We start from the raw sequence: 12,937 nt of genomic DNA on the forward strand, positions 1-12,937 counted from the left end.
GCCTGCCTGTCCTCGCTGAGCTGCATCCCATGTCCGTGTCTGCGGCAGGGAGCTGCCTGGTTGCATCCTGCGACTGCCGAGTCCCAGCACCCTGAGTAGCGCAGAGCCGCTGCTAACTCTGGCCCTTCCAGATTTGCTGTCGGACAGACACACGCCCATCTTGCTCCAACCAGCTCTCCTAGAGCGCCTCACGAACACTGAGTCACAACAACAAAAGCCACAGAATATAACTGCCAGAATAACAAAAATCACAAGAACCTAATCGCCTTAAAAAAAATTTTTTTTTAAATGTGTTTTTCCTAGAGATCCAGAGTACTTCTTGGCTTTTCTGTGCCTCCTGGGTCAGGGGAGGGCTCTGAGCCACACAGAGCCTGAGCATCCCGTGGGGCCGGGTGGGGGCAGCCTCTGGTCAGGCCTCACTCTCACCCACATTTCAGGCCTAGTGACCTTGTGCTCCGCCCCAGGCCTGCTCTGACCCTTCTCAGTGGCCAGAACTGCCCACGCGCTCCTCATTTTCGCTTCTCTCTCTCTCTCTCTCTCTCTCTCTCTCTGTCTGTCTGCCTCAACTTAGAAAAATAGAAAGCCTGGGGGTAAGGCCTGGGCCAGCCCTCCTGCTCCCCCTGGCCGAGGGCAGAGCTGGCTGTGCCCGCTGCCAGCCCCCTGGGGTCATGCTCCACCAACAGACACAGGGTCCATGCGGCTCTGGGAAAGCTTAGGCGGGGCACTGGCTCTTCGGCCGCTTCTTCTTCTCCACCGCCAGGCGCAGGGCCTGGAGGAGCTTGTCCTTGTTGTTCAGGATGTTGTACTCGCAGAGCTTCACCAGCTTGTCGAAGTTGGCCTCCGTGTACGTCAGCTCCTTGGTGGCATAGGGCGTCTCGGGGCCGTAGATGTCCACGTGGCCCTGCTCCAGCTCCTCGGGGGCCCGCTCCACACCTGGGGGCCACAGGACACAGCTCAGGGCCAGACTCACTCCCTGGGGTTGTCACCCCCTGTTTCCACCTCCTTCCCTGTGGCCAGCCCGCCCACAGAGGGCCACACCTGCACGAAAACTGCACAGCTCCCCCCCAGGTGCCGCAGGGTCATCCTGGCACCCAGACTAGGCGCCAGATTGTCCACCACTGCTGGATGGATGGGCTGGCAGAGCAGAGGCCCATGTGGCCAGCTCTTGGCTGGGCTTTTCTCTGCTGCCTGAGGCCAGGCTGGCTCAGGCTGGTGGGGCTGGGTGTGGCGGGAGAACCGTGAGACATGGCTCACTTGTGTTCACGTGTGTTCTGTGCATCTCGACCCCGGGCTCACTCCCAAGTGATGGTCATCGCAGGGGGCTTACCTGGGGCCTTGTACTTCTGGAAGGTGTCATTGATGAGTGGGAAGAAGATGACGATGGGGGCGCCAGGATCCTGGGGGTCCTGCATCAGGTAGCACTCCTTCAGGTGGTCCTCCTCTCCCTGCAGCTCATACTTGGGGAATGGGATGTTTTGCACGGAGCAGTACTCACACGTCTGCCTCATGGGCTGCAATAGCACAGGGGCGCCGGTGAGTGAGGGGGGGCACAGGAGGGAGGCAGACACAGGCTCAGTCCCGACCTCGTCACACCCTGAACCAGCAACTCAGGGCTGCCACAGCCGTCAGGGTTGCAGGCTCGAGACAGCTGTGTCTAATGGCAAGCTCCTTCCCCGCCAAGTAAAGTGGGGGAAGAAGCTTCCTGGGGTGTCTCGCTCAGAGGCAGAACCCTTGCAGATGGGGGTGGCACCCCAGGGAGCCACAGCCACAGGAGACATGGACTTTAGAACCCACAAACTGCCACTGGGCTGGGGCGTTTATTAGCACCACGTGGTAGAAAGAGCAGGAAGCCAGGCCAGGTGGCTGTCTGTTCCATGCTCAGGAGCTGCGAGGTCTTCAGAAAGCCACTCGCCTTCCTTGTGCCTCAGTTTCCTCACTTATAACAGTTGGGAATAATAGTGTCATGCCAACCTGATCACCTGTCCTCACACCCCCTGCCCTGGCTGCAGAAGAGAACTGGATTAAAGAGGACCCCAAATCTATATCTTTCCCATAAACAGGCTGGAACTTTTCGATAGCAATCAGCAAGTCAGTAACAATCTGCAATCCAGGCTCTCCAGTGTGGTTACCGAAGGCTCCTGTTCCCTGCGGGCGGGCTGCAGCGCGATTGTCTGGAAACTCTTAGAATTGATGGGGCCCTGTTTTGGGGAGGGGGTTTTGGACCACACCTGGCAGTGCTTGAGAGCTTCTCCCAGCTTTGTGCTCAGGGGGTCACGCCTGGTGGTGGACAGGGGACTGACCATATGGGGAGTCAGGGATCAAAGGGAGGCTGGCCACATGTAAGACAAATGCCTTACACAGAGTACTAGCTCTCAGGCCCCTGACTGGGCTCTAATAACTTTCTTTCCTTCTTTCTTTCTTTCTTTCTTTCTTTCTTTCTTTCTTTCTTTCTTTCTTTCTTTCTTTCTTTCTTTCTTTCTTTCTTTCTTTCTTTCTTTCTTTCTTTCTTTCTTTCTTTCTCTCTCTCTCTTTCTTTCTCTCTCTCTCTTTCTTTCTATCTCTCTCTTTCTTCTTCTTTTTTTTTGTGGGGGGAGATATACCCAAAGATGCTCTGGGTTACTCCTATATTCAGGAATCATTCCTGGTGGTGCTCAAGGGACCATAGTGGATGCTGGGGATTGAACTCGGTTTGTTGCCTGCAAGGCAAGTGTCTTAGCTGCTGTACTAACACTCCGGCCCCTCTATTAAGGTTGTTGTTATTATATATATATATGATATATATATATCATATATCCCTTTTGGGGGGGCTGCTGTAGAATAGCCAAAAAATCCTCAGATGCAGGAATGAGATTGGAGTTGGTGGCAGAACTGTGCATGATCCCAGTTTGCTGAGTGGAGGTGTGTGTGGGGGGAGGATGGAGGATGGAGAGGAGAGGAGAGAAGCAGAGAGAGAGGGAGAGAGAGAGAAGGAGGGAGGGAGAGAGGGAGGAGGAAGGAAGGGAGAGAGGGAGAAAGGGAAGGAGGAAGGGAGAGAGGGAGAGAGAGGGAAGGAGGGAGGGAGGGACAGAAGGAGAGAGAGGAGAAAGGAAGAGAGGGAAGGAGGGATGGAGAGAAAGAGAGAGAGAGGGAGAGAGAGGGAAGGAGGGAGGGAGGGAGGGAGAGAATGGCCTCACTGGCCTCAGGGTGCCCTCAGCCCCATTTCTCAGACTGGCAGTTTCCAGTTTCTGTTTCCAGCCCTGACTCAGGGGCAGCCTCTGCGGGCCACACTCGCCTTTGTCTGGGAGCCTGCACAGTAGTTGAGGTGGATGATGAGGTCGATCTTTCTCTCAGGCCTGAGGAGGGGCGGGTAGCTGGAGTTGACGAAGAACGCTGTGTCCAGCAGGCACAAGTGGTTCGCCGACGCAGTCAGCTGGTTTGGGAACCCGTCCAGCACCGTGTCTGCAACCAAGGCTTCCTGTTACCCTCGCCTCGGCGGCCGCCCTCCTCACAGCCACAGCCAGAGGCGCATGTCCAGGCTGGGGCCCCTGCCCCTCCACCTGGGCCTGCGGTCCTGTCCTGGGCCAGGACGCCCTCTGAGTGCCCAGCTCCCTCTGGCGGGGGCAGAGAAGCACAGTGTCATCTTGGCTTTTACATGCACGGAAAAACCACGAGGTCCCAGCCCCCGGGTTTGGGTTTGGGTGCAGAGGCTGTCCTGTGAACAACATGAGCCCAGGCCTGTTGCCAGCTGCCCTGTTTTGCCCCAAGCAGCACAGACAGGGATTGTCAGACCATTTACAGGCTGTGTGTGGCTGAAAAAAAAAAAAAAGGCAAGTGAGCCTAGTGTCTCAGCAGGGGGCTGGGGGGAGGAAGCCCTGAGGCTGTGAGGTCACATTCCACCTGCTGGGACCACCTGCCAGGACGGGAGCAGATTCTGCCCAGCAAGCACGGTGCTCCATTCACTGCTTCTGTGGATCACTTGGATGCAACTTAATTGACGCAAATTGCAGCGCCCAGTTAACCACACACGCCTCCGCACCCCCCCCATTATGCTCCATTACAGGAGCATGAATACAGGAGGGCTCCTGGCTTCCCCCACCACCTTCCTCCCAGCAGAGGTATTGGGGGATGCCTGTCGCCCCTGGAGAGGGGCCGTGGCGGGGTGGGGGGGGGGAGGTACCTTTCCACATGGAGAACTGGCCGTTCTGGAGGTAGTCGCTGTGCAGCTGCAGTCCCAGCAGGAAGTTGTGGAACTCGGACACGAAGAGCCGCCGGGTGAGGATGCTGCGGAAAGTGTTGGACAGCCACGTGGCCGGGACCACCACCGTGGTGTCCAGGACGGCGGCATCACATTTGGGGATTTCAGGCAGGAGTGGCTCATCCTCTGTGGAGGACAGGGACCGGAAGGACACGTCACTCACAAGACATATGTGTGTGTAGGGGTCGGCGGGGGGGGGGCAGGTGAGACAGAGAGCAAGAGCCCTGCAAAGGCCATGGATCCAGGTGACCTGGGTGTGAGGAGCGTGGAGTGGGTGTGGGGGGTTGGGACAGGTGAGATGGAGAGCAGGGGCTGGGTGTGAGGAGGGGGAGGGGATGTCAGGGGGCCCAAGTGAGCCGGAGAGCAGGGGTTCAGTGTGAGGAGAGGGAGGGAGCCCTCCGCCACCCCTCAGAACTGGGAAGGTTTGCAGGTGTACGAGGCGGAGCTTCCCTGGTTTTAGGGCTGACAGGGGCAGACTCAGGCCAGAGGTGCTGGCAGAGCACTGTCATGTGCTCAGGCACCTCTCCCTTCTGCTCCTGGACCACCTCTCCACCCCAGCACAGATGGCCCAGCATCCCGCCAGCCCCCTCCCCCAACAGACACCCCTAAACCCTGGAGGCCTCTGGATCTCTGTGGGTCCTGGGGAGATGCTGAACCCTATGGAAGGTGCACAGGCTTTCAGTCTGGCTCCACCCAGCCTGCCACTCCCGGAGGGTTACCCACCGATGTCGTGCACTCGCTCCCGTGTCCACCGGTGGAAGAACTCCTCCGAGGTGTGGCTCAGGTTCCAGGCATCCAGCAGGTTTAGGGAAAAGATGCTGCTCCATAGGCCTAGGGTGCAGGGACCACCATGAGGGGCTGCCCAGGGCTGGGGACACACGAGCTGGGGTCCCCTGACCCCAATCCAGTGCAGCTCAGCAGGGGGATGGGTGATCCCCACTCTTAGCTCTCCTCCACCCCTCAGAACTGGGAAGGTTTGCAGGTCTATGAGGCGGATCTTCCCTCGTTTTAATGTTGACAGGGGCAGACTTGATGCCGCCATTCACATAGGTCACCAGCTCAGGACACAGTGTGGCACCTGAGTGGAACATGATGCTCTCACTTACTATCACAACGTAGGTATGCTGTGTTATAACTAACACTCCTATAAAATCCTTCACACCCACTCAACTACCTTCCTTCTGTTTTTTTTTTTCCTTTCAGTTTTTGGGCCACACCTGGCAGTGCTCAGGGCTTATTCCTGGCTCTGCACTGAGGAGTTACTCCTGGTGGGGCTCAGGGGACCTGTGGGGTGCCAGGGATGGAACCTGAGGTGGGTGCATGCAAGGCAAATGCCCTACCTGCTGTGCCATCTCACCAGCCTCCCAAACTACCTTCCTTCTAAGATAGGTTTTACTCTTGGGCCCCAGCTGCACGTGAGGAAACTGAGACCCAGAGAAGCTTGATAGTCTGGCTGGCTGGACACCGCTCCTAAGTGAGGGGCTGGAGTTCAAGCCTGTGTTTTTTTTTTTTATTAGTTTATTTTTAATTAGAGAGTCATCGTGAGGGTACAGTTACAGATCCATACATCTTTGTGCTCATGCTTCCCCCATACAAAGTTCAATAACCCATCCCTTCACCAGTGCCCATTCTCCACCACCCGTAAACCCAACATCCCTCCCCCCCTCCCCAGACCCGTCTCCCCCCACCCCACCCTGCCACTATGGCAGGGAATTCCCTTTTGTTCTCTCTCTCTGATTAGGTGTTGTGGTTTGCAATAGAGGTGTTGAGTGGCCCTTGTGTTCAGTCTCTAGTCTGTATTCCACCCGCCTCACCCTTCCCCCACATGACCTCCAACCACATTTTACTTGGTGGTCCCTTCCCTGAGTTACCCAGAATGAGAGACCAGCCTCCAAGCCATGGAAACATTCTCCTGGTACTTATTTCTACTATTCTTGGGCGTTAGTCTTATAGTCTATTATTCTATATTCCACAGATGAGTGCAATCTTTCTATGTCTATCTCTCTCTTTCTGACTCATTTCACTTAGCATGATACTTTCCATGTTGATCCACTTATATGCAAACGTCATGACCTCATTTTTTCTAACAGCTGCATAGTATTCCATTGTATAGATGTACCAGAGTTTCTTCAACCAGTCATCTGTTCTAGGGCACTCGGGTTTTTTCCAGATTCTGGCTATTGTAAACAGTGCAGCGGTGAACATATAAGTGCATATGTCACTTCGACTATACTTTTTGGCTTTTCTGGGATATATTCCCAGCAGTGGTATTGCTGGGTCAAATGGGAGCTCAACCTCTAGTTTTTTGAGAATCGTCCATACAGTTTTCCAAAAGGGCTGAACTAGCCGGCATTCCCACCAGCAGTGTAGAAGGGTCCCTTTCTCCCCACATCCTCTCCAACAGCGGTTGTCAAGCCTGTGTTTTAACTGCACATCTTGGAACCACAGGCCCATCTGCACCCATGATGGGAGCAAGAACTAGCCTGTGTGGGCCAGGGCTCCGGGGGAGACAGTGCTTGGGGGGGAGTGCCTGAGAAGCCTGTATGGATGTAGGGGGGACCGAGAGGTGCAGACCACTAACTCAAAAGGCCACCACCCTGGAAGAAGCTCAAAAGATGGGTCTGGTTTTAGGGTACCCTGGGGGTGCAGTTAGACCCCCAAAGAGGAGAGCCAGGGGGGATAGACCCCAGAGCAGGGGATGGACCCCAGAGCACAGGGACCACAGGAACTGACTCATGGAGGAACAGAGATGAAGGGCTGGGAGCTGGACTGGGGTCCCCCCACACCTTCTGCCTTCATTCTGTGGCCCTTCCTGCCTTTTCTGGGATCTCAGTGGGTTAGGCAGCAGGTGAGGGGAGTTCCAGTAGGTTCCATCTCATCCTTCTCTCCCCATCCTGGTTCTCAGTCCCTGGAGGCCCCCTGGAGGCCCCTGGAGAGCAGGATATTGGAGGGTCCCTCTGGTCCCCAGTGACTTGGGGTACCCCTAGGTCCCCACGTGTGTCAGGGAGACCCGGGAGATAGCCGCAAATGGCGCCTGGGATAAGGGAAGGGCAGATGTCAGAAGGGCCCCAGCTCAAGGAGTAGCTCATAACAGAGAGCCTCCCCGACAGGCCCCCACTCTGGGCCGGGCGCCCCAGGACTCACCTAGCATGTAGCACATCCTGGACTCCGGGATCTTCTTCATCAGCCGCCCCATGAAGAACTCGGAGCCGAAGAGCTCGCTTGGGATGTAGGCCCCGTATTTCTGTAGCCCCACCTCGTAGGGGGAGAACTCGCACCATTCTGCAGGCAAGAGACGGAGGCTGGGAGCGCGCGGCTGCAGTTCCCTCAATACGACACACGGTGGCGCCCACGACTGGCTTCTCTTGTCAGGACCTTTCCAAGTTTCCCAGCGCCAGCCAAACCCAGCAGGACTCCACCTCATCCCACCCCATCTGGCTCACCGGCCCCATCTCACAGCAGGATTCTGAAAATGGGGCGCAAAGCCCATTTCTCCGCCTGTGCGTTCAGCCTTTTGCTGGTGGGGGGAGGTTGGCAAATGTGTAGAGTTGGGGGCTAGGTACCTTTGTCCCTGGAGAATGCCCCTTCCCTGCTCCCCAACGTCACCTCTGAAGTCCTGGTTGCTGACATCATCCTTGACGTTGATGGTGAGGTAGATGGGCAGGGGGTTCTGGCCGTGGCTCAGAGCCGCGCGCTGCTCTGACAGTTTGCAGTCATTTTTCTGTGGGGGAAGGAATGATCAGGGCAAGGAGCAGACAGGCAGCCCGGAGGGCAGGCAGAAGGAGGGGGCAGTTTGGACCCCTAGCATTCCCTTTCCTGCCAGGCTGTAGTGGGGTCCCAGTCAACCACAGCACAGCAGTTCTTACCATGCCCCCTTATTGGATTGTCCAATGTCCCTCATCCTTAGGCTGCCCACCCAGGCAAAACAGAACCAATGGGGCAGGATCTTTAATTTAGACTGAGACCCAATCCTGTGAACTCCTCATGTCTCAGGGTCCAGAGAGTGAAAAGGGAGGAGGGGGCCACCCCAGCCTCCTCTGCCCTCCTTCATATCCAGTGACTCCACTGCAAGGATTTTGCAGTCTGGGTTTCCCGTCAAATTTATTATTATTATTATTATTATTATCATCATCATCATCATCATTATTGGTTTGGGTTCACATCTGGTGACATTTAGAGGTTACTCCTGAGTCTGAACTCAGGAATCACTCCTGGTGGTGCCCGGGAGGCCATATGGGATGCCAGGGATTGAACCCCAGTCAGCTGTGAGCAAGGCAAGTGCCTTACCTGCTGAACTATTTCTCCAGGACCTCTGTCAAATTTATTTGTGATAAAAACCACCACCACCACCACCAAAAACCCAATAACACTGGACACTGAGAACAGTTACAGAAAGCCTCACTGAAGTAACGTGAACTGAGACTGCTCTGCCCTTCGGCTATTGGGGTCACCTTGGGGCTCCCCTCTGTGTGGTGACCATGAGAAGGAGCCCAGTCAGGCACTGATTACAAAAACTGTGACCGTCAGGTGATGCTCAGCAATCTGCAGTACGTCTGTCCTGCGGCCACGTGGGGGGGACACTGAGGCAGGCCAACTGGGACGTGGAGTTACCTTCTCCTCTGACAGCTAATTTGGCTTGGCAGACTCTCTAGAACCTTCGAGACCAGAGGCGAGGGTGCTCCCTCCCAGTCTGTCTGGTTTCCTCTCTCTGGGGTCCAGGACAGCCACAGTCTGGGGGCTCTCCAGCCCTTCCCTGCACCCTCCCTTCCCCAGGCCCATGGCTGCCTCTCTGCCGGGCCGAATCTCAGGCCATGAAGGTCTCAGTCACATCAGAACACGAGGTTGGGAGACAGTCCCCCGCCTGCTGCACCAAGCACTCCGAGGACACACGGTGCTCTGTCCCCGCCCCTGCTGTGGGGAACACGAGAGCAGCGGGCCCTACCTCGTCCCCCAGGCAGGCCTCGATGAGCAGGCCCCAGAAGTCCGTGAGGGTGACCTTGTAGCCCTCCTGGCTGCGCTGCCGGAGCTCCTCCCGGAATACAGCGAGCTGCTCCGGAAACAGGGCTGGCATCTTGTCCTTGACCACGTGCCTTCGCGCCTCCATCACGGCCCGCTCTAGGTTTTTGGAGGACCAGTTGGGGTCACGGTACAGGGTGGCCATAGTCCTGGAGAAAGACGGTGACATTAATGTGGCTGAGCCAGCCCTGGTCCCCGCACCCCCAGACCTCGGCAGGCAGGAGGTCACGGGACACCTCAACTGCCAGCAGAGAGCCTAGAGGGAAGGATGCATGGCCAGGGCAGGTGGGCGTCATGCTGAGCCACTCCCTGCAGGCTTTGAGGGTCGGCTCAAGAGCGGAGACTGCTAGGGAAGGTGAGTGTCACGCCTGAAGGAACCCCACCCCTTAAACTCAGGGGTTCAGACTTGGAGGAGGGGGGACCTTCACCAAAGATCCCCCTGTAGCCCCGACTCCTTACCATGTGGCCCCTGACAGGCCGGTGATGTAGCAGGCGCAGTCGATCATGTTGAGCTTCTGCAGCCCGAGCAGGTGGCCGTACATGGCGGTCATGGAGCGGGTGCCACCCCCCGTGGCCATGATGGCAATGCGCGGGACCTGGAGGGAGGCAGTGGATGGGCAATGCTGGGAGTTGCCCAGAAGGGCAGGCAGACAGAAGCCAGGAGAGGCTGGGGTGTAGAGTCCAGCAGGTGTGTGTGTGTGTGTGTGTGTGTGTGTGTGTGCCCAGTGCCAGTGTGTGTGGGGGGGTGGTTTCTGAACCTCAGGGAGAGGGAAAGTGCGCATGGATAAAAGAGTCTCGGGAAACAGGGGGGAAGCTAGATGCTCCGACCCCTGGTGGAAGGCGGTATCTGCAGCTGCTGTGTGTCTGGGCCTCCATCACAGGAGCCCACCCCAGAGCAGGGAAGGGACACAAATTCTCCCAGCTGTGTAAGAGCAAGAGGCAACTTACAAAAAAAAAAAAAATTCCTTTGTGGACCAGAGTGATAGTACAGCAGGGAGGGTGCTTGCCTTGCACATGGCTGACCTGAGTTCAATCTCCGGCACCCCTGATGGTTCCCTAAGCACTGCCAAGAGTAATTCCTGAGCACAGAGCCAGGAGTAATGCCTGAGCACTGCCAGGTGTAGTCCAAAAACACTGTAGCACTGTATCACTGTCATTCCATTGTTCATCGATTTGCTCGAGTGGGCACCAGTAATGTCTCCAAGTGAGACTTGTTACTGTTTTTGGCATATCGAATATGACACCGGTAGCTTGCCAGGCTCTGCCGGGCAGGCAAGATACTCTCGGTAGCTTGCCGGGCTCTCCGAGAGGGGTGAAGGAATCATCCAAAAACAAAACAAGAGAAATCGTTTTGTTCCTATGCCATATTCAGTGATGCTTGGGAGCTGCTCCTAGCCATGCTTGGGGGACCATGAGGTGCTATGGATAGAACTTAGGGCTCCCACATGCAAAGCATTACTTAAATCCTTCGAGCCATCTCCCTGTTCTTTTACTTAATTTTATCTATTTATTTTGGTTTGGGGGCCACACCCAGCAGTGCTCAGGGCTTACTTCTGGCTCTGCATTCAGGAAACACTTCTGCTGGGGCTTGGGGTGCCATATGGGGTGCTGTAGACCAAATCTGCTTTGGCATGTTCAAAGCAAACACCCTACCCACTATATTATTTTAAAATAATTTTTAAAATATATTTTAATATTTTGTTTTGGGGCCACACCCAGCATACTCCTGGCTTTGTGCTCAGGGATCACGCACTCCTGGAGGGGTAACAGGAACCATATGGGGTGCCGGGGATGAAACCCAGATCAGCTATGTGTAAGGTGTGTGCCTGCTGAATTATGACTCCAGTCCCTAATTTATTTTTTATTGAGGTAACATGTTTACAAGAGTGTAAATGTTTATATGCTTTAGAGCTGTGGGAAGAAGCAGAGCAGCGTGGGCCCTGGGCCGCACCTCTGCCTCGCAAGGCACCGAGTTGGAGGGGAGAGGCTGGCCCCTCAGCTCCTACCGCTTGTCTGCATTTTCTTCACGCTATGGTGTTGGGTGGCGGGGGTGGGATTTGGTATCTGAGATTAAACTCAGGACCCCACACATGCAAGGACTGCCCCCGTGGCTAATCTTTCTTGGGGAACATGCATATTTGGGAGGAGAGAGGATTGAAAAATGAAGAGCCTCAGGCTGGGGTGGGGGTCCTGAGGGGGACAGGGAGTGCCTCAGAAGATGGCTCAGACTGGCAGTGCACTGGGAGGGCAGCTGGGGCTCTGTGATCTCTGTCTCTCCCCTGCCCACCCGCTCCCAAGTATGCATGTGCACACACACATATGCACTCACTCATGCACACATGCACAAACACATGCACACAATATACACACATGTGCACATGCACATGACATAAGCACACACATGCTCACATGTATACACACATGCACATGTGACTCATGCATGTACACACACCTGCACACACATGCATGCGCACACATGGACACACATACACACATGGTGCACACACATACACACATGCACACATGTGTACATATACACATGTGCATGCACACATGTACTTACCATCTTGCACATGCACATACACACACTCATGCACACAAACACATACGCATACACACATATGCATATACTCATGCACACATATGCACATACATGTGCACACACTTTCACACACATGTGTGCACAGATACATACACACATGGCTGAGACACAGACTGGGAAGGGCTGCAGTGGTGGGAGGATGGACCCACCTCATCAGCCTGCAGGTCCTCCTCCAGCTGCAGCACCTGCTTCAGGGCCTGGGCCACCACCGCCTCCCGCTTCTGTAGAAACTCCTGCTCAGCTTCGCACACGCTGAAGCCCAGCCGCACATCCAGTGGTGGGAGGCTGCGGAGAGAGGACTGGGGCTGAGGGGGCTGAGGGGGCTGTTCTTTCAGCTCCACGCAGGAAACAGTGCTGGGTTCAGGGGAAGCTCTGTGAGCTCGGGCCTTTGCCTTCTCATCTGTACAATGGGGCCATCTTGCTCCCCTCCCTCTCCTGGCATCTGCATGAGGTAAGACAGAGAGTAGACAGGCCCTGACGCCCTCTCTGGTGCCCTAAAAGCAGGTGGGAGCAATCAGGAGAGCAGGAAATCTTCTGTCTCCTCAGAAAGATCTGGAAAGTCCACGATGGCTTTTCCCCAGACCCCTTTTCTAACTCGAGGCCAGACCTGGGAGACAAGGAGCCCCGAGATCCGCAGGACTCATCCCTCTGGACAAAGCTCTGCATCAGCACTCTGGGAGCTGGCCCGACCAGGCCGTGTTCCCGTGCGGCTCGCTGGAACTCCTGCTTGGGGAAGCGCCTCCTGCTCCAGGCTCAGGATCGTCCCGTGAGTCTCTGTGGCCACCCAAGCCTGTCCCCGCCCTGATCTCACAGCTCTGCAGCGCAGGCAGGGCAGGAGCTGCCGCAGCATGCCTGGCACTTGCCCTCCTTTCATCACATCCCTGCCCTGAACCAGTCCAGGCTGCCCAGACTCTGCCTGCCCTGTCCCACCTGCCACCATTTCCCGTAAGGACCCCGAGAAGAGCCCGGGAGTCTTCCAGTTCTGAGTCTCTGCAGGACCCCTCGCCTCCATGAGATGCCCCCTCTACCCCACCACCCCCACCATCTGCGCCTCCATCCTGTGCATCTCTCCCCAGGTCCAGTCC

At 56.0% G+C, this 12,937-nt stretch overlaps 1 protein-coding gene across 4 annotated transcripts in view; it reads right to left on the reverse strand.

Moving 5' to 3' along the window:
* Positions 1-262: 262 nt before the first annotated feature.
* Positions 263-12,937, reverse strand: part of PLA2G4E (phospholipase A2 group IVE) — a 68,438-nt gene continuing 55,763 nt past the window's right edge. For all 4 annotated transcript variants that reach the window (XM_055133798.1, XM_004609591.2, XM_055133797.1 and 1 more), the window contains 10 exons: positions 12,002-12,137; positions 9,710-9,846; positions 9,177-9,399; positions 7,841-7,955; positions 7,379-7,516; positions 4,958-5,065; positions 4,157-4,360; positions 3,272-3,438; positions 1,328-1,511; positions 263-933 (listed from right to left, as the gene is read on the reverse strand). In XM_055133798.1, the coding sequence (XP_054989773.1) occupies positions 713-933; positions 1,328-1,511; positions 3,272-3,438; positions 4,157-4,360; positions 4,958-5,065; positions 7,379-7,516; positions 7,841-7,955; positions 9,177-9,399; positions 9,710-9,846; positions 12,002-12,137 (1,633 nt within the window). In that variant the 3' untranslated portion in view covers positions 263-712. The remainder of the gene's footprint in view (positions 934-1,327; positions 1,512-3,271; positions 3,439-4,156; positions 4,361-4,957; positions 5,066-7,378; positions 7,517-7,840; positions 7,956-9,176; positions 9,400-9,709; positions 9,847-12,001; positions 12,138-12,937) is intronic.

The sequence above is a fragment of the Sorex araneus genome, chromosome 3 (assembly GCF_027595985.1).
Source record: "Sorex araneus isolate mSorAra2 chromosome 3, mSorAra2.pri, whole genome shotgun sequence".
In the NCBI taxonomy this organism is placed as follows: domain Eukaryota; kingdom Metazoa; phylum Chordata; class Mammalia; order Eulipotyphla; family Soricidae; genus Sorex; species Sorex araneus.